Here is a 21,670-nt window from a genome sequence, read left to right on the forward strand (position 1 = left end):
AATTTGACAAATATAGCCGTCAGAACACGAAACTGAACCAAATCGTCTCACTTTCGGAATCTGAGACAAGTTGAGTGGATTTGAGGTTAAGATTCTGGGTACTAGGACAATATTTAAATAGTCAGAGCGTGGAATCTAACCTAAAATTTTCCTTTTCCGATGGTGAGATCATCTAGGCTGACTATTAGACGTGACTGGTCAAAGCTAATAAAAGTGGCAACTGCAAAATCCTGACGTGATGTTTACTCCAAGTCGTAAATTTAAGTTACAGATACAAGCCAATAGTAACTGTTCATTATTAGAGACAACAGAGTGTTCTGGACTTTGTTCCACTTAAGTTGACATTGGTTTACACTATTAAATAATAGATAGTGGCCAATAATCCTCACAACTACGTCCGTTCTAAGGTACAACTCAACCATCTTTCGGAAGTGAGATTTGTTCACACTGTGGGGGTACTATAGAAAGCTAAAAAATTGTTTAAAAATGTGACAGCTGTCAAGATTCATTACTGGTTCCTCTGTAAAATCAAGGTTTCTGCCACCTCTAAATACAAACGTAGCATCCGCAGGTCATAACTGGGTGTGTGACATGTTTAACTTTGCCGGAGTATATTTAGTATTCTCTCTTTACCTATATGATTGAAACCGAGTGTGTGTTTTGCCACAAAAGCCGTGATACGTTAAGGGCGAAATTTTACAGGAAGGTGTGATGTTCAGTGGGTTTTGGTAATTGTATGTGTGAATTTCAGGATATGCATTTACCAGTTGAAGAAACGTCTGTCGTTTCTGGGGCTTTATCCTTGCCTTTGCGAGGTTATACACCATCCCCTCCGTCCACTGCCCCGCTCCCAACAAAATTCCACGGTAAAGAATTGGTAATGAACAGTATTCGTAGTGCCCCGAATTTACCGTCACATCCGAAGTCACGATTAAAAGATTTGCATCTTCCGGTGAAGTCTCTGAGGGGACGTTCGCCAAACAGTAGTAGTGGCAGTTTGCAGATACAGAGAAACGCGTTCGAGATAGAATTTGGAAATGGTAAACTTATCTCGGAGTTTAAAGGACGGCCTAGTCAATCGAAGGACGGCGATCAAGAGCGAATTTTTGAGATAAAAGACTGGCCAAGGCAGGAATTGTTATTATTAAAACGAGGTAGTAAGGGAACTAAGGAGAATATTTTGGAGTTTAAGGGTAGACGTAGGAGACATAAGTATTCTAGTACAGAGAGTATGACAACTAGTAGTAGTGGTGGGAGTATGGAAAGTATTAAGAGTAGTACTAGTGAGGGGAATAGAAGTACGACGAGTTCGGATAGTAGGCAGTCTTCTTCTTTAAGTTCGCATAGTTCTGATAGCGGCGGTTCTAAAGCTTACTGTGGGACCCAGAATTCTGGTTTTTTAGCTCATGCGAATAAGTTACACATATTGAGCCCCATATCGGACAAATCATCTCAGGAACCAATCTCAGAAACTTCCGACAACAACCGCAACAACAACTCTCAGAAGTGCTCACCCGAAGAAGCGGCAACTCCCGAGACCATGAAAGTGAAACGGCGTCTACCTCAGAACAAGAACTTATTAAATTTGGGGTTCCACACGGGCGATCTCGAAATCCAGGGTTCCGATAGCGGAATATCAATCCAGTCGCGTGAAGGCATAAAGTCTCGCTTCGGCTTCACCGCAGCCGAATTACCGAGTCAACAAGATTTCTCTGATTTGCCATTCGATATGCCAAAATTGCGACGAAGGCGGATGATTGCACAAGACGCCTGCACTTCGGGCAGTGCAACCTCGGTCGATCTCCGGGATCTGCCCTTCGATATGCCGAAGCTGCGCCGACGGCTGCGGATACAGCAGTCCAGCACCGAGTCCAGCGTGTCCCAGGCGTCCTCCAGTCAAAGTGTCATCGAGGCCGACAGGCAAGGTTCGTTAACTCTCTTTCATTCCGCCTGTTAGGGCCGGAAGCCGATCGATCACGTGGACTTCTCGCGTTCCGAAATCATATCAAATTCTCGTTGAATGCCGCTAATCGGACACCGTGTCAATACTTTCAAGATTGAGCGCGTTAGTTATATTAACACCGGGGGCGCCAAATCGATTCTGGATTCTGGTATTCTGACCCAGGTCCACGGTACAAGATACAAATCTTGCAACATTACCCTAGTGAAAATAAAAAGTATCCATTTTGTTGCATGGTGTAATTGATTGATGCACGGTACGTCCCGGCGCCTCCGCCACATTTACATAAAAAGCTCGTTTTACGAATTTATGGCACCGCACTCGCGCCAAAGAGTTATTTCGAATCATTCAATAACACCAAACGACACGGAATTTACTTTTATCGCGACGGATTCTCGCAGAGAATGCGTAAGTTCCGCGACACGGTGCTCCCAAAAGTAAATCTGTGAACCCTTCGAGTTCACAAATTTATTGAAATTTATTCAAACCTAATTCCTGTGGTTAATTTTCCTGCAATTTCTAACCGCGCCGTTAATTATGCAACAAAACGCTAACACGGTCGCACGACTTAAGTATAGATTTGCAAAATTCGAAGCTGATCCGAGCGATTTTGAAATACCGCAGTGCCGCATCTCGTTAGAGGCGTTTCAAGGAACGTTGAGCTGATGGCACCTAGGCCGAAGGTCCGATCCCCGATTCCGTATTATGACGCCGTTAGTGTTGAACTTTCCATTCGGGTTATAACAGGTCCGGGCATAAAAGATAATTTTTGATGATTCTTCTTTTCTAGTCTCTTCCTTCCGGCCAAAACTAACCCTAAATTTAGGGGAGCTAGACATGCGTCAACGTCCAGGCCTAGGATTATCTCTTGTAGGACTTGGTATGAACTTGAATAATCCCGAAAACCCATCAACAGCTGATGTCATCGACGTCAATTTACCACTAGAAAAACAAGGGTAAGTTTGTAAAAATAAGGGAATGCGGGGAACACTTAAACGATGTTTACTATTATTGTTGCTTTTATCGATTCTAGATGGTTTCATGGTGCAATAACGCGAGTTGAAGCAGAAAACGTACTCAGGATGTTACGGGAAGGAAGCTTTCTGGTTAGGAATAGCGAGTCGACCAAACAGGACTATTCGCTTTCGTTAAAGTAATTTTTGTTTGGTTTTGTTCTAAGCCGAGAAGAGGCATAACACAGAGACGAAAACCTTTCTCTTGTTGTAACTCTTCCACGGCAACCAGCGGCGTTCATTCGATTTTTTTTTTTTTTTTTGCAGGAGCGCAAGGGGTTTCATGCACATGAGGATCCAACGAGACGGCACTGACGAATGCTATATTTTGGGGCAATTTAGCAAACCTTTCCACTCGATTCCAGAAATGATCCGCCATTTTTGCATAAACAGGCTACCGATACGCGGGGCTGAACATATGTGTTTATTACAACCAGTAATTGCACAACTCTTGTGATAAGGTTTCAAGTTTTTGCTTTTTCTTATATAAGTACAATTTTTCACTTTGAGCTTGTACTTACTTAAGACGCAGACTTAGAAATGATGCTACATGTATTTTAATTATTGAAGAAACGATCTATTTTTTGTGTGAAACGGTGAAAACAAAATGGCTTCCACATGAGTAGAAAAAATGAGATTTTTATCTACAAACGTTATTTGTTATTGATTGTACACTTTTTAGTTGACCATATGAAATATGGTTTCACTTTGTTAAGTGACAGTGTATCATAGTCGACGACGTGCAATATTTTGTTAGCCTACACGATACAAATTGTTTAGTTTTAGTAGTGTTATTTAGTTAGAAGTTTAACAGCGATGAGTTTTTAGTACGGCTGCAGAAACTATATTGCCAAAGAAAATGACTGTGAATAAAATATACATACCTATATATTATATACATTTCAATGTTAATAAAATTAGTTATAGTTTTAGAACTTAGATCAATGTTTTAGGGTTAGTCTTTTAAAAGAACAAAGCAAATATAAAAAGTACTTTAACATTATATTACATTTCACTCACATTATGGCTCATAACGTTATACCTATTTTAATAAGGATTTTTTCGATTTCCATTCTTTCAAAATTTAATTCTTTATAAATAACCTTAAAACTGTTGTAGACGCTATATTATTTACTAATGTAATATAGTTTAGAGACTTTGTGATGAATGTGTTAATAAGGGACTGAATAAAAGTACGTAAGACAATTCGTTCATATTTTCCTAATTCGAACATGCGCACCACTGTCCACAAAATTATCGACCACGTTATCCAAATGTCACGATTTTCCCAATCCCACACTGCTTAGTAACAAACAACAACAAATATGCAAGAAATGTTATCTCAAACGAGCTACCTATGCAATAAAAATTTATATGATGGAAAATCCACGAAAAAAGTTTATTTAAAAAAACGATAAACTTTCTACTCGACCTTCGAACACCAACTCCCAAGAGACAAAAAAAGCATCAAGGTGGCCTTAAATTTCAAAATGTGCCGCTCTACAATTATGTTATGGTGCCAGAATTTTTAAGTTTAAAATAAATAAAAATAGCCTCCGATTACACACTAACTAAAGTAATAGTAACACAATAGACATAAACGCAATGCAACACAAAAGGGCACAAAGGACCTACAAAGAATGACATAATAATAAGAGTAACAATGATGAACTCTCCCATCATTCCACATGTCCACAGTCTATGATATAACCACTATCTACTACTGAACAACATTATTTCAAAAGTAAGCAGAAAAAGTGCGTAAACTGAGAAACTATTTACGTTTATAGTATTTCCCTTTATTTAGTTAATTATATAGTGTGTCGCGTCTGCTACTGGTTTCTATAGAGATCGTTTCGTAATAAGACGCAACAAAAGCGCCGTTTAAACAATAACAAAAATTAATCATCTTGATTTACTGCTCGAATGGAATGCCTGGTATGACGCATGACGTGGTTAAATCTATTAAGTTACCGCTCCTGACCAGTTGTGTCACATTTTAAGTTGGCAACAGTTCAGCGAGTGATTTTCGGTGATTTGGTTATCTGTGTGTGGCAAATTCGTTTTGTCAGGTCAGTAATAAGTCAAAATCCAATAAAGAACCCCGAAATTTTCCCAGAAAACTGCGTCCTTGCCCCTCCAGAACATTCCGCGGCCATAAATCTGCGTACGCTCTTCGTAAAAAATAAAAATAACCAGTCATCATTTATAGACAAACATGGCCGACGATGATGCGGTTGATTCAAAGAAAAACGACGAAAAACCCACGGGAGGTGAGGATTCTGAGTCGAAAAAGAAAATTACGGTTACGGTGAAGACTCCTAAAGAGAAGGAAAATTTCGAAGTCGACGAAGACATCGGGGTTAAAGCGGTAAGTTGCTTGACGTTCTCATAACCTAATTCTTTTAATTTGTTTCCTTATTGTAGTTTAAAGAGGTCATAGCGCCTGTGTTTAACGCGGATGTTGATCAATTATGCCTAATATTCGCTGGAAAAATCATGAAGGATAATGACACCCTACATCAACACCACATCAAAGACGGCCTCACTATTCATTTGGTTATTCGGGCTGTGCCCAGAACCACTGAATCTGGACCATCGCGACCACCAGGTACGTCAAAACTGTACACAGCTTACATAGGCTGTGGCAGCTATACATTGCAAAGTGCATAGATGTGCTTGCTCGGGTCAATACTGTCATTTGATGGGTGTCATGAAAATGTACCCCAAGTGGAAATCTTTGATACCCATTGAGGTTGAGTTTCACTTTTAACCGCTTCACAAGTATTGTGGTCATGAATGAAACTACATGCATATGCAAAGTGTTTTTAATTGTTCGTACTTTTATAATTCTATGGTAATGTGTATTAAATTGCAAGGTATACTACGTTTTATGAGTTGGTAAACAACATGTATTAACTTCCATAAAGACCATGAATATCAAATATATATTTCATGTTCATAGAAATGTTTTTTACTTCTTGTTTTCTAGACGTTTGGCAGCTCCTAGAAATATAACACGTAACTGATTACTTTTTAAATGTTAATCGCGTACAGAAGTAGATGACAAAATTTTGTTAAGTAAGTGTCCGTTGGAATGTATAGCTCAATTTTTCTCCCGCTTCTATTTTTAACCCGTATAGTATTAACGTTATCTTGGAAAAATTAGGTTTATCAAACAGTTATCCAAAAGCCTACGTAACAGACTCATTTGAAATTTTCATAAGGTATTAACATACATTATTCATAGTATGTAGTATTATGTTGTGTGTGTTTATTTTTGAAAAATACTTCTACAATGCTTTTTAAAAAAATGGACGGAAAGTTCTACACAAGAATCCGTTTGGGGTACACCCATCTATTTGTAACCAAAACGCATAATGCGCATGCGTAGTTAATTGCTAAGCAATTAGACTCTAGGGACGATTAGTTGAGCCTAGATTTGCGCTAGTTTGTGGTTAAAAGCTTTGTCTGTTTCAGCGGATATCAACGCGACGCCGTTTAATTTGGGTCCGTTGGGTGGTTTAGCCGGTCTGGACGCATTAGGTATAGGTTCTGGTAATTTTATGGAAATTCAGAGTAGGATGCAAACGGAACTACTGAATAATCCCGATATGCTCAGGCAACTTTTAGATAATCCATTTGTCCAACGAATAATGAACGATCCTGAAAATATGCGAGCACTAATCACCCGAAACCCTCAAATGCAGGAACTTATGGAGCGTAACCCTGAAATAAATCACATGCTTAATAATCCAGAATTGTTGCGTCAGACGATGGAATTGGCCAGAAATCCGTCAATGTTGCAGGAGTTGATGAGGAGTCACGATCGGGCTATAAGTAATTTAGAAAGTATTCCCGGAGGGTACAACGCGCTGCAGAGGATGTACCGGGACATCCAGGAACCAATGTTTTCGGCAACTAGCGAACAGTTCAGTCGCAATCCATTCGCAGGGTTGATTGATAATAATTTGAGCGGGAACAACCCGCAACAGGGTACCGAAAACCGGGAACCGCTTCCCAATCCTTGGAATAGCAGCCAAAGGGGTGGTGGTAGCACTAACAACACTAGTACTTCAACGAATAGACAAAGACCAGTGATGAATAACCCATCTATGGCCAGTCTACTACAACAGATGTCAGAAAATTCGGAATTAATGCAAAACATGTTATCTGCACCTTACACCCAAAGTGTTTTGGAGGCCTTAGCGAACGATCCCAACATGGCGTCTGCGCTTCTAGCCGATAATCCGTTATTAGCTGGAAGTCCACAGACGCAAGAGCAAGTCAGGTCAATGATTCCAAATATCGTACAACAGTTGCAAAACCCGGAAATACAAAACGTCATGTCTAATCCACAAGTAAGTTTTAATTAGACAAAAATGAAAAAGTTAGGTTAGGGTCAACTTATATGTACTGCTCGCACGCCATTTCTATATGTTGATAAAATTTTATAAGTTGTTAAGTCCTAGTTTGCGTTTGTTTTTAGGTTGTAAAATTTTATCAGTGTACAAAAATAGTGTGCTTAGTTGATTATACGGTCGATTTTTGACGCAGTAATACAAAGTTGTGTGTAATAATGACAGGCTCTCAATGCTATTATGCAAATTCACCAAGGAATGGAGACTTTGAGGCAAACCGCCCCTAATCTTGTGAACACGTTCGGAGTTCCTGGTACTTCTACTACAACTAACACAACGCCATCTACTACCACAACCACGTCTACTAGTAGTACGACTCAAGCAAACACTACAACGACTCAATCAGGCACCACTACCACAAGTCAATCTGCTGCTGCTGATCCTTTCTCAGAGGTAACTGTGTCTTTGTGTAGTTAGTAGTTATTTTATGTTGTTGGTTGTAGTTTATGGCACGCATGGTTGCTGGAATGGCAGCTCAACGTGACACGACGCTCCCCCCGGAACAGCGATACCAAACACAGTTAGAGCAATTGGCATCGATGGGTTTTGTAAATAGAGAAGCAAATTTGCAAGCTTTAATAGCTACATTTGGTGATGTAAATGCTGCTGTAGAAAGGCTATTAGCTCTGGGTCAACTGTCGATGAGCTAACCTACTTATTAATATATTCCAAATGTATTATTATATAATTTTTGAAATTCTGGGCTTAAATTTTGTTTAGGATAGTATTTTATGAGAATATATTAGGCCATTTACGAGTTTCATTTTTGTAAGATGTTTCTGGGTTGTATTTGGTGCCACTTGTTGTTTCATTTGTTTTTGCCATTATTGTGAGTAACTTCTATAGAGTACAATCATTTCCCTGCAAGCAAACCAAGTCTAAACTAAAACGATGGTTGTAGTCTGTAAGAAAATAACTGTAATTTGTAAACATTTTAGACATTGTTTAATGTTGACATTTTCTTGAATCTTCAAACAATGTATATCTATGACTAATTAGAGACTATTTTAGCAACACGTAAAGTATTTTATTATAATTGGGATGATTAACCTTTCATAATATTGCAATCATGGCAAACACTAGTCACCAAAAGAGAACATTGTTAAATCGTGACTGATCTGTGGCTTGTATAAAACAATCAAATGATATTCAGTTTGAATGTGTTATCTATTTCTATCATTGTAGTTTAATGTTATGTTGAACTTTAATCCTAGTACTTTTGATCAGGAGACGACCGTATATTTTTAATATGATTGTTTGTACCTACGACAACTGATTTGTTGATCATTTTCTAACAAATCTTGCTTTAACGATGTAGCGGTGCAACGTATAACGTAAACATAACAAGAATGCATCAATTAAAATTTTATACGGCTAATTTATTGATACAATGGCAATAAACACTACGAGTTAATATGTGTTAAGTGGCTCAAAGATGTTTCACTGTAATAAAATATAGCTATACAAAATTTTTGGGATGAACACTGTTTTTATTATGTATGTTCATGGAGATAAATGACCACAGATCGCTTTTTCTTGTAAAAATATCTAAAATTGTAATAGTAATAGAATTACGTGTTTAGTTTAAACACAGTTTATGTGCATCATGTCAAAACTGTACGACCTTGTGCATCATTGTACATTCCATTGTGTAATACTAAATTGCATAAATAAATGAGTTTCTCCATGATCAATGCTTGTTTGTTTTCCCTAAGACGAGATACTTTGTTTGAATTATCGCGCCAAAAACTGTCAATACAAAAAAAACACCGGGCTGTATATCTGTATGCATATTTTACAGAGCACTGATATATATTATTGCTATAACTGAATACATTTAAATCGTAGCGCTATGTATAAATAAACTCGAGAATGATGCGATCCACAAAAATCACATGATTCAGTGTAAATGAAGTCACTTAACAACTTACGCATAATCGCTAGGAAACAATGTTTTGTTTTAATTTAATTTAAAGTAACTTTGCAATATATGGCAACGCTGCTTGCGCAGTTGTGTCGTTAAAGCGTTCATTTTCGCGCAGGTTACCCAAAGATGAAAACTTGCGCGCGAATTGGACTTGATGGTCTCACAACATCTGAAAATAAATAAAACGTAACTACATATTTTTTAAAATGAGAGTAAATAAATATTCGGTTTAAAACTAAATCAAGCACCACCTGCTAGTTCACGCGACACCATCCTTATAAACAATATTAATTATTTTTCTTCACGTGCTTTTCAGGATGTGATTACGAAACTATTTGCATTAATTATAAACTGTAATCAAATGTAGCTATTTCTGTTAAATATTCATGTTCGAAGAGTGATAATTAATTGCAACAGTTTAATTGAAATATGCACATTACCCCACGCGCGTTGGTTATGCAACCAAGATGACAGCTGTCGAATTTTTTTAGTTAAACCGTTTCCTAAAGGAATTTCCGCCGTTAGAAAAATAATTCGTCCGTGAAAGTAACCGCAGTGCGGTTGGCTGAAAAAGATGTGCGATGGTTTTATGGTGGCATTTACTGAAATGTGGATGAGCGTGGTGGAATGGTGGTACCACTAGAGGTGCGTGCAGAACCGAACCGTACACATTTGTCGTTATCGCCCAAATGATTTGAGCTTGGCGGTAAGCGGTGATACGTCCGACCATTGGTTCCATCAACAGAAACCACTCCTCTTGAACTGTAGAATGGTTCTTAAATTAACCATTCGACGCGCTAGAATCGGTTAGTTGGTGCCGTTGCTATAAAGAAGTAAATACATTTTGTGGCTCTTAATGCGTACGCACCTTTCCCCTATTAAGCTAACACTCGAAACCAGTGAAAAAATACCAGTTATACAGTGATAGGAGAGTGGTATTGTTGACAAATTTGAATAGCTGTGTAGTGTTACGGTGATTCTGTGACAAAATTCAGCTGGAATAATGCCTTTGCAGCCACGTATTAACCTTACTACCTGCTACAGAGTGCCTCTTAAAACCTGATGTGTAAGATTTTTTACCTGATTTCATTAACCACGAAAAATATTTTTTATCGTCGTTTTGAGTTTGCTCTTGTTTATCGATTGTTTATTTGTGAAGGTCCTTTCACATCATCTGGTTTTATTGCTCTTTTATTCCCCAATTAAGACCCCGAATGTCATGTCTTGGCCGGACCTGAACAGGTGCTTTTTAGAGGGAAAAGTTCGTTAAATCCGTTATAAATTGACTATAATCACTGATGCAATTAATTATGACCGTACTGTACTCACTTTTTAAATTGTGTGGGTAATTTCACTGCTCGACTGGGAAGCAAACACAGTTATTGTTATTATTATTATCATTAATATATAATATTGTTTTTAATAAAGTGCCACTTGTGCACATTTCAATGACCTCAACATTTAAAGGTATAATAAAATCTTGACAAATATAAAACGCAAACATCGAAATTGTGTAAAAAAGTAAACTCACAAATGGTCGTTAAAAATTTAATTGCAATTAATTATCCGAGTATTTTATAATATCTTAAATGTCAATCTCTGCAGTATAAATTTTAAATTTTAGAGCTACACTAATTACGCTCATGGTTCCATTTTAATCGAGCGGTACACATCACTTTATGACCACCCGGATTTATTCAAAATTTTTTCCTTTGTGTAATTCCCAACAAACCAGAATATTTGTGTAAACAAATCACTTCGAAAAAATTCAAAACTGTTAGTTCACCTTGAATCTTTAATTATCATCTATTTTTATCTTAATTATTGCGAACTATAATTCTCTAATAAAATAATTCCGGAGGAGGGATGAATCGAAACATGTCAAATTTTCTGATGATATTCCCTTGTCTTAAGTTTAAATGGCTTTTGGTATTTAAACACTAAGGCGTGATTATATTTCCCATTACATAATATTTTAAATTATTTGCATAAATAACCATTAAATTAAAATAATTGGCCCCTTGGAAAAATCGGCGCCACCTATACATGAAGCATTACAATAACTGTAGCGCTTATTTCTCAACTTTTAATTATAATAATAACCCCAACGTCGTGCAGTTCATTCCCATTTATTCGAAACGAGAAGTTATTTCAATTTTCAGGAAAAACAACCGACCGAAAATAATCAAAAACCACCTTAATGTTTACTAATTTATCGGTCTGATAAGATAAGCCCAGAGTCGTAGTGTCTCAGACGGTAAAAGCTAGGTTTAATGACAAGCTGTGCCATCATTTTTTACGACGAAATGTCACTTTCATCACTTACAGCAGGCGTACTGTTGCTTAAGTTTGTCATACGTGAGGTACAATATATAACAAAAGATGGCACAAAAAACAACTGATAAATATAATATAAAGAAGGATAAGTAATTAATCATGTAAAAAATGAAGAGAAAGGGGTTTATTTATATTTCAGCATACATAAACAGCTTCTATTTTTAGAGGTACATTACTTTGCGTTAATTTACAAGGTGCCAGCGAATATTTTTCGGACTGGAATCTTGGCAGGGTTCGAAGATGTACACTTTGATGTTTCGCAGTTCATAATGAACATAAATCAGTCAACTGTTTTCCTAGCCTATAATTCTTCGCTACAATGTTTTTATTGTGTCTAGAATAGGAAGATTGTTATTATAACTGTATGACTTTATTCTAAGCCAATTTCACCAAAATCGATACCTGCGTAGTCGTCCTGTTAAAAGCGTTTAGTTCTGCGCAGGTTTTGCTAAATTTCAGAAACATAGTACCTTTCAGAAATTCCATTTTCGCAATTAACTTAAAAAAGCGCGACAGATTTATATTATTATTCCTCTTCTAAGTATATATATTGGGTGTTCCGTTTAAGCAAACTTACGTTTACTATGTAATTTACTACAAAAGCTTACTACAATCTCTTCGTCTATTATTAACTTTGTTGAATTGTGGTTTGTTTTTTTGGGTTCTAGACCTTGCCTAGCACCATGCCCTCGGATCACACCCAGTCAACATAATGAAACCGCAAGTGGACATAAAGAACTCGCAAATCAAGTAGCACAAAATGAAAAAAATATGTACACATCTCAGCCCAACGTTTATCAAGTTGAATCACTTGATCCAATGATTCAACAACGGCGAGATGTTGAAGCACATGTTAAATACAAACGGGGGTGTCGCAAACCGCGTATCCCGTCCAGATAGTTCCATGGTGATGGAACCTCGGATCGACCAAAATGCCCATAGGTACCGATCACCAAACGCCAACAGCTCGAGGATATCGCAACAGTACCCCCTCAACGTGTCCCAGCTGCACTCCCAGAACAACCTGGACAACTCGAAGCACTCGATCTACAGCAACACGGTTCTACCGCCCGGCAACAAGGCCCTCAATGGAGGACTCAACATCTCCAGGGTGCGAAATCAAAGCACCGTCAACAAATTTATCGCCAAATCGAAGCAAGTTGGCGTTAAGGAGATGTTGGTCAGTTTGGGACTACTGTGTCTAGTGAGCTTGTTGTTGGCGTTGTTGTCGTTGATTTTTCTTCTGAAGATATCACCAGTGACTGCGAACGATATAAGAGAGTTGTTGAGAGCTGAACAATTGACAGTGATAACGGCCGAGGAGTACGTGGTAGTGTATGAAGTGACGTTAGCCTTATGTGCGTTGACTTTATCTCTTAATTTATGTTGTCTGTTAGTGTGCGCCATCCAGTTCTTGTTTGCCGTTAAGTTAGTGAAAAGTCCACACGGGGGAAACGACAGGTAAGCGTTTAAGCTTTCCTCCACCGAACTCGCTTAAGTTGTAAATTTGTCTAGGTGTGTAGTCAAAATTCTTAGGATTCTTTCACGGCAAGGAAAATCATGCTTTATTGTATTAATTTCGTTGACCTTTTTGACAATTTTATGACAGAAGCGACTTCTTATTGAAAGTTTTGTGGTGTCACATGTCTGTCACATCAGCGCGTCATAGGAAAAGTGATGAAGCGAAGCAGAATCAATCACCCAATGTCTATATTCAAATTGGTTTAATTGAAACTAGTTCCAATATGGCAAAACTGGTTCTTTACGGAATTCCATTCTTGTGTGTTTAAAGTATTAGCATTTGTAGCATCACCGCGATCAAATTCTTTTTCACAGTTCCTGAATTATTTTTAACTCATTGCTCACAGCCCGCCTAATCCGAAGGATATACCCAGGTAACAAAATCAGGATATTTACATAATAAATCAGCTTGGAGGTGTTTGGGTGGAATACCAAGTTGATTTTTGACCCCATTTTTTTTCACGTGTTTAAAGTACAGATACCTGCGCAGGTAATAAAAATTTTTGGATTTTTTTTTCGAATTTTTACTAGGGACACTATAATGACATCATTATTATTTAATCTGTTGTGGCACGGTATAAACGTAGCGGTAAAAATACTTTGCGATTTGCTTTTCTCGCCACAATCGTCGAGGACTGACGGTATGTAATCATTGAACCACTGTCTGTTGTGAGAAAATATTTATTCAGCGTTTTAAATAACTTGCATAGTTATTCAAACAAGTTTTAAGGACCTTAAGTATGTCTGCCTAAACTGTACTACTTAGTCGGATTTTGCATTGTAATACGGGGTTCGTGCGTTTTCACGATTTTGTGTAAATGTCATGTTGACATTTTGGAAAATAGAAATAATATTGTGAAAGGTTTACTATTCATAGATGCGATATCACAAATCAGTCGAAAACTTGCAGAACTGTCTCTGCTATATTGCAGTTTTTATTAAATTCCAAACATAGTTCGAGGTCAACTGATAAATAGTTAAAACTTACATTTATTAATTTGTTATTTTGTATTAACATTACCAAAGAATCAAACAAAACAATGGAATGGTCTAGAAATACCATTTAAATAATTTAGTGTTTAAGTTTGGCGGTCAGTCGCAATAATTTAGAGTGGGACTTGTAATTTATACAAAATAATAATCGTTGAAAGGGAAACGTCACTTTTTCGACATTTAGACTTTGTTGACAGACAATGCAGTGTCCCCAACATAAACCATAAATGCAAAATCTGACATTTGAAATGTCATACTTAAATAAAAAAATTCGCTACATTTGATATATTATAAAAGACGCACTTAGTGCTTTACTTCCCGGTCGTGCGATTAATTCGAATTGCGTAAAACTAACGTACTTAACACTGTTTACAACTTGTTACAACGTCTCTTATTAATTGACAATAAACAATTAGTTGAATATGTCTTCATATCATTATCATAAATAATACGTATGTCATTTTTGGAAAATGTTATCGTTACGTTGAATTATTTATGTAAATTATGTAATATTTGTGCCGCCAAATTGAACATGCCGGTCGTCTGGGTGAGCGTAAAATGACCTTTAAAACATTTTTGCATATAAAAAAGTGATCGAAGGTGATTTCACTAATTCGTTATTAATGATGACCGGCCTCAGAAACGTCTGGAAACGTAACCTGTGTGTGCTTTAAATCTGAGCATCTTCGTTCTAGGTCAAAAAATTCTCATCGTACTTTCTGTGAATAGTTTACAATTTCCGTTCGGGTACCTACACAAACTTTTAATTTAATTATAGAACCGTCACTGCACGGAACAGGAAGTCTTTATAGATTTATGAATTTATAACAAGCAATAAATAACTTTAGCCTGATTTAGTTTTTCTCTTTCTATAGATAACACAGGTAAGTGTATAATGTACCAATAGTAATAACTGTAAACAACGAAGGAAAAAACAAAACACCTTAGAAACATATTTATATGCAGATATTTTGCAGTTAATCAACTTTGTACACTACACGTTGCGACTATTATTTAACACAAACACCTTACATTCATTACGTTTATTATTAAATTAATATAGTTATTATCAATACAACGATAATTATTACGTTTATTAATTATTTTACTTACACCTACCGTGCAATTATCTGATTTTAGTCAATAAATAAACAGGTTGCTCAAGACTGACTCGTTTCTTGTATGCGTACGACCAAGGTACAATGGACACATTATTCATGGATTTCCCACGTTTTCTTTGAATCGCGAAAAGCAAAAATTATGAGAGTTTAATCCTTGAACTAAACTTGATGTCACAATTTCCTTATTTAAACAAATGAATCATCCTGACTACATGTCTTCACTTTATTAATTTAGAAACTAACAACAAAAAACAAAATTTACAATCTTGTGGTTTACACCTGGCTGTGAAATAAAAAGTTTGATGATCAGCATAGGTAACACTAATCATACTAGATCAGAGTAGTATAGATTGAGTGGATCAATGATCGGTGGTCTGGCGAGTCTTCTAGGGGTCAGACGAGGTTAGACAAGTAGCAGACGAATCAATATAGTGTAATTCTAGAACGTCGAACGTTTTATTTTGTCATTAATATCATCACGGCATAGTATTTCTTGGTCAGCGGTATATACTGAACTACCTACTGTTTTTCTATACGAAACATATATAAACTATTCTGTGTGATACGAATGACAATCGATTGCATACTACGAACTTTACACAATATGAAGATCTGTCACTTGTTGATTTATGTTGGTAAATAACAAAATTACCCAGTGATGTGGTAACTAAGTTAGTTATTTCTTTTGCACTACTACACTACTTTTGCGTGACATTTTTTCTCTATATTTACAGAGTGTAATTTAAACTAACACACGTGATGAATGGGCGTTTCAAATACAGGACCTTTCTCTACAAACTGTACATGTTTGGCTTGCTTTCAGCTAACACTATTAAAATACTTCCCCGAAAAATTTTACCTGGGTCACCTAACTATTGTGTCAGTATTAAATCACAGGTGAGCTTCCACTCTCAAGAATGGGAATTTTCTAGCAGACCAACATAATCTATCGTCGCCATTACATTTTAATGCAAATTACAGCAATATTTTTACTTATGAGTCAACAATTAAAAATAGACCAGTTACGTTACGCAAAAATCTCCATATAAAGTAGATCGAAAGAAAACGTAATGTTGACAACAATATATCAAACTTGACAGTTCTTCCTCGTTGATTGAAAAACAGTTTACTTAAATACCCGTAAAGTAAAAGTACGATTTAAGGCCAACGGGAGTTAGTTTTTTCGTTTTTGATTGTATGACATGACGAATTGTCGCGTTCCACGTTACCGGTTAATAAAATCCTAATGTGTACCAATTAATGATGGTCTTGAGTTGTAGTTGTAGAGAACCGGTTGGATTTTTCTCAGCAAATAAGCGTAGGTTAAATGAATCAATGAACGCGGAGGAAGTCATTTACAATACTAAAGCCAAAAGTGCGTGTCCCAATTTCTACCCTTGCGGTGCACCGCAATTGAGATAAATGAACCTTCAGCGGTACGCTGCAGCACGCTGGATTTAATTCAAGTGAAAGACGTCATTAATGTAAATTACACCTGCTGCTACGCGGCTACGAAAGTGATGGGCTTCCCGCATTCCTTATGCTTTTTTTTAATAGATCCAGTAAACAATTTTGTTGCTGAAGGTAGTGCGTCAAATTTACACCAGATATGCATTTGGAAATTCGTAGACGGCTACGTTTTTTTGATTTCGACGAAGTGCCAAAACGGTACAGTTGGCAAGTTGGAACTTGTTTGCTTTGTGTAAACGGTTAAAATGTAACAAAAACAAGTTGGATTACAAGCCTTTTTACCGTTATTTCGTATTTTTATTGTTGGATGTCACCTCAATCTCATATTTGCGTTTGTGAAGGTTATTTTCTACATACTTTAAATAACCAATATTTGTTTAGTTTTAACATTAACGTTGTTTTCACTTCGTATTTGACGTTGTTTTGGAAGCATAACTACTTTCACACAAAAGTAAAAAGTGATAATAATAATAACACACTCTTTGTCTGGTTAAGGCAACTTTTAAAGCACTATGTAGTTTTTAAATTAACAGTTCTCACAAAAAACACAGAAGATGGACAGTAGCAGTTTCTAGATTTTATTTATGGAAACTGAAGATTGAAACTTGCACCTGCTGTATAACAAGTCAGTGAAAACCAGCTCAGGGAACATTTCTCTGTTTATTTTTCTTCAAGAACTTCGAATTCTAGCAGATTATAATAATTTTGAAACGTTGATCTTCCATTTCACTCAACATCCGGGGCGACATTTTGTGTCACCTGTCATTGATAATTTTACTGTCATAATCTTGTCGGTACTTTTCGACAGATTTTAATTTGAACTCTTTCGTAGTAAGAACATCAAATAAAAATAGCTCAGTGACGATATTCATAACAGGAACCATAAAATAAATATACATTTATGCTGACATCATAAAAATCGAAAATTAATTATGGACTATTAAGATGTTCGTTTCGCCTGAATATTCGTCAAATTTATAAAATTCCGCGCTCCACAAATGTTGCCGCCAAATTTCAAAAAATCCGCAGCAAGGTGTCTAGATTTATATGCTTGTGGAAATTGAAACACACGTAAACGCTTCTCCTTAATATAATATCACGTTCGTGATCTCCCCTTAACAATTTTCATTATTATTTTTACTTGAGCAAGAAGATTAAAAACACATTTTGCATGTCGTCACGCACGATAATTTAAAACAAAACAATAAGTTGCTTTATGTTAAGCAACTGCTTACAAATGCTGATTATGTGGTACTTTCAATTTAAAATAATATCTTATCTTGCCCAATCAGCGTAGTTATTAAAATCACTTAAGCTGTTTTTTGCACTCATAAATTAACTATGGTATTTTTTTTACCTACATCAACGTAATTTACTAATTCGTATTATATTGTTTAAATCATAACGAGCATATTATATGTAATGCTTTTTATTATATATGATTTCACTTAAAATAAAACCACTCGTTGGCGTAAATTGACAGAAAGTTGTACACCTTCCAAATTGAAAGTGTTAACGATGAGTCTAAATTAATTTTCACCTTTTATCACAATATTTGAAAAATTTAACACATGATAATTCATAATTGCCGCTGTTTGGGTACAGTCGTTTCATCGAAATTGACTTGCGCAGTAGTCCCGGCGCAGAAACGACTTTCCTCAAGGTAGCTACTTTCAATTACAAAAATAGCAAGTACGTTGTGTTTGCATTGTAAACGAATATAATTTTTTTAAGTTGTTAAATAATTCGCACATAGGTATAAACATTTACAACTTGTTAGAGATACAGAAAATAGTACGAATTGAATGTGTGCGTTTGACATACTCGTTCTTAACGATTTGTCTTTGGCTTTCATTCTTGGTTTATAAATAGCATTCCAAAATTACTACTTGATTGACACTGTAGTAACATGTTCTATTGTATCGACTCGAATCTCATAATTTGTAACATCGCATTTTCCATTAAAAAAACTTATTAAAACACATTGTTAATAGCGTAAGATGTTTACAGAAACATATGGGTGAGAAAAACAAGCGATAATTATGTAGTAGTGATTCAGTTGGCTTCTAAAAAACAAAATCCTCGACGAAACCAGATGGCTCCTTATCTATCTTTAGCTTTGAAGAAAAATACAACGCAAATCTTTTTGCCAATCGCTTTGTGAGCATTCAAAGAACGTGAGGAAATTATAATGGGCAATCTGAGAAAGTGGTTCAATTTCCTTTTTCTAATCACCGATTCTGCAAGCAAAGTTTGAAAGTAAACTCTTAAGTATAATTAGTTATTCCAAGCTGAATAAAGAAAATCTTGCACGCATGCACCGAACCGAGTAATTAATAATGTTTTCTGGCGAGAAATTTTATTTCCAGAGGAAGTTGGAGAAAAAATCAAAAGCGCGTTTACTTTCAACGTGGATGTAGATGTCCATTTAAAAAAGTTGTGGTTTACCTCAAGAATGTTAAATACAAGGCCTGAAGTGTCATTTTACTGGACATTTCAAGCAGGTAGTTGAACATATCAAGTTTCGTAAGGATTCAGTAACTTAATTAGAGGTTTCACAAGCCTCAGATTAAGCGGTCACGTGTCATATAATACACGCCACCCTAAATTGCTTTATAAATTGAGTGAATTTAGTAATTCGATGGCACGAACCTGCCATGACGAACAACTTCCAGAACGCGCCTTTTAAATTTATCATAAGTTATTAGATTATGCAGCGGTGATGTGACAGATAAGCATCACACCGGGCGCATTAAGACTCATTTCGTTTCTCTTGTTTTAGAACGAACAAATACCTGCAAAAATCGTCAGTAAGTCGAGTCTGCGCAGTCGGGGGCTTCTTCATCTCAATTCCGGTATTTTTGACAGGTAATTTTTTTGTTAGTTTTTGTTTTTGTATTTTGATGGTGTTGTTGCAGGAATAATCCTCTACACTTTCATCCAGTTTCACTCAACCCCGGCGATCGTCACCAGCGTGTTTATCGGGTTGGGAATAATATTTTGCGGTTGTGCAATGGTCCACAATGTGTTTATATGGCAGCGAGAAAAAACGAACGCCGTCAAAGAACTGGCCTTAGCTCAACATGAACAATCGCAAAGTCATAACTCTTTCCACAGTGTGACTTCGCCGACTACGCAGTTGAATCATTCACATGTCAGTCATATCAACCACAGTTTTGGCCATCCGGTGGGTCCTTCGACGCATACGAACAACCCCTATATTGTGAGACCCTCGACGACTACACCTCCGACTGCGGAAAATTTAAACCTGACGAAGTTGTCGCATCCTAGGGAGGCTAGTGGAAGTGTCAGTCCAGGAATGCCTAACGCAACCTTGGAGCTCAGCAGTGTGGCTACTACTAACTCGCCACATGAACTGTCGACTCTAGTTTAGAACCAGTCATTGTTAAAATTTATTTATCGAAAATTTATTAATGTATATATCGTCTAAGAAAAATGGCTAGAGGGTATTTAAAAAGTGTATATAGGTACTTACCGCTTGTTTCACAGACAGTATGTTTGTAATCTATTTTTAAATGTACATTTGTGAAATTTCAAAGAGTTTTTAGTACAAAACAGTTTCACTGCCTATTTCAGGTTTTGATATTATTGCCGTCTGTTATTACTGTAATCTAGATTAATATATTTTATATACCGATTTTATATCTAACAAATTGCCTTTATACAAATAAAGATTTTAAAGATGACCGTTTGTAGTTCCGTTTCGTTCGAGATCAAGGAAGCCGCGGACATAGAAAATAGAAGATAAGTTGCTAATGACCTCTCTTAGCATTAATATGCACTACTCCGCCGTAACAGTAACTGTAAATTGGATTATTTACATAAAATTTCATACTCTAGTGAGCTCTCATTATACCGCCCGCTCTACCTCAAAGATTTACGACTAACCGAAATAATGGTACGCGATTATTAGCAACCATTAATAAAATTGGTCGGAAGAGGTTAGACAGTAGGCGCCCGCTAAACCGTGAACAATACCACGGCGCATTTAATTTTTTTTTTTGACATACAGTTACTCTGTCAATTTTTTTTTTTCACATTTAACTTATTTCTATGGATTTTTAACATATTTGACCGGTTCCATACTTTTGCCTCAATCTGTACATAAATTATCTATTTATACAACTCGCTGAGTTGCCGAGTTTCAGAGTTCAAAATTTTAAAATGATTTCATTCATTTTTTGAGACAAATCAAGTAACAACATTTGATATAAGGAAATATTTTTAATAAACTTTGATTTAATAATTTTTTGAGATGGTATTCTCCAATTGTGTGTGGGTTTAAGGTCAACTTGCCGTTGACGCTGCTGTTCGCCGTTGACGTTGACGTTGCCGTTGTAAGATAAATACGCAGCGAAGGTATTATATTAGTACTTATGCATTGTTAAAGATAGTTCTCGACGTTTAAATCAACAAGATTTATTGCTATTCATCTCAAAAACAGCTTAGACAAGGTAAAACATGCTTAAAATGGTAAATTTTTGTAGGAAAGTATCGATTTTGCAATTAGGCTCCGCCCCTCGGTCTCAAAACGAATGAAAAATTCATCACAATTGAGCTTGGGATGGATATGGGTGGTTTTTGACTTGTTTTTTTCTTAACATACATAGTATTCTTTGAACAGCACGATACTCAAAAACATGGTTTTTATTTCTTGTAGAGAAATGAGGATTCTGTAATTAAGCTCCGCCCCCGTGGCTTACGACGAATAAAAAAATCATCACAATTGAGATAGGTCAGGTGGGCGAGGTTTACATTTTGTTTTGTTTTTTTTTCTTGATATGTGTTATCATCTTTTCACAATAAGAAACTTAAGACATGTTTAAAATGGTAAATTTATATAGGGAAATATCGATTTTGCAATTGCGTTCTGCCCCTCTGCTTAC

General features: G+C 36.4%; 3 protein-coding genes across 3 annotated transcripts in view; all 3 read left to right on the forward strand.

Annotated features, from left to right (window-relative positions):
- Positions 1-4,179, forward strand: part of Hwt (heavyweight) — a 54,935-nt gene extending 50,756 nt beyond the window's left edge. Inside the window, exons 5-8 of the mRNA XM_064072540.1 lie at positions 752-1,925; positions 2,751-2,916; positions 2,994-3,113; positions 3,241-4,179. Coding sequence (XP_063928610.1) covers positions 752-1,925; positions 2,751-2,916; positions 2,994-3,113; positions 3,241-3,430 — 1,650 coding nt within the window. The 3' untranslated portion in view covers positions 3,431-4,179. The remainder of the gene's footprint in view (positions 1-751; positions 1,926-2,750; positions 2,917-2,993; positions 3,114-3,240) is intronic.
- Positions 4,180-4,936: 757 nt separating this feature from the next.
- Positions 4,937-9,088, forward strand: LOC135141382 (ubiquilin-1). The gene is made up of 6 exons (XM_064072438.1): positions 4,937-5,045; positions 5,186-5,344; positions 5,401-5,584; positions 6,454-7,334; positions 7,560-7,787; positions 7,838-9,088. Exons 2-6 carry the CDS (start codon positions 5,192-5,194, stop codon positions 8,042-8,044), a joined length of 1,653 nt encoding a protein of 550 aa, XP_063928508.1. The 5' UTR covers positions 4,937-5,045; positions 5,186-5,191; the 3' UTR covers positions 8,045-9,088.
- Positions 9,089-10,070: 982 nt separating this feature from the next.
- On the forward strand, positions 10,071-20,435 carry LOC135141578 (uncharacterized). Its single transcript, XM_064072805.1, has 4 exons — positions 10,071-10,387; positions 12,327-13,119; positions 19,546-19,631; positions 19,682-20,435. Exons 2-4 carry the CDS (start codon positions 12,497-12,499, stop codon positions 20,155-20,157), a joined length of 1,185 nt encoding a protein of 394 aa, XP_063928875.1. The 5' UTR covers positions 10,071-10,387; positions 12,327-12,496; the 3' UTR covers positions 20,158-20,435.
- The last annotated feature ends 1,235 nt before the right edge of the window (positions 20,436-21,670 follow it).

Source organism: Zophobas morio, unplaced genomic scaffold (genome assembly GCF_036711695.1).
Source record: "Zophobas morio isolate AGI-343-1 ecotype UQ-CSIRO unplaced genomic scaffold, CSIRO_AGI_Zmor_V1 ptg000044l, whole genome shotgun sequence".
Taxonomy (NCBI): Eukaryota; Metazoa; Arthropoda; class Insecta; order Coleoptera; family Tenebrionidae; genus Zophobas; species Zophobas morio.

Bases quoted from the DNA above. Each gene is read 5' to 3' on its own strand.
- LOC135141382 (XM_064072438.1), top strand. From the start codon at position 5,192: ATGGCCGACGATGATGCGGTTGATTCAAAGAAAAACGACGAAAAACCC. The intron at 5,585-6,453 runs GTACGTCAAAAC...TGTCTGTTTCAG, and splicing joins TGGACCATCGCGACCACCAG to CGGATATCAACGCGACGCCG. The intron at 7,788-7,837 runs GTAACTGTGTCT...TGTTGGTTGTAG, and splicing joins CTGCTGATCCTTTCTCAGAG to TTTATGGCACGCATGGTTGC.
- LOC135141578 (XM_064072805.1), top strand. From the start codon at position 12,497: ATGTTGAAGCACATGTTAAATACAAACGGGGGTGTCGCAAACCGCGTA. The intron at 13,120-19,545 runs GTAAGCGTTTAA...CTCTTGTTTTAG, and splicing joins CCACACGGGGGAAACGACAG to AACGAACAAATACCTGCAAA. The intron at 19,632-19,681 runs GTAATTTTTTTG...GTGTTGTTGCAG, and splicing joins AATTCCGGTATTTTTGACAG to GAATAATCCTCTACACTTTC.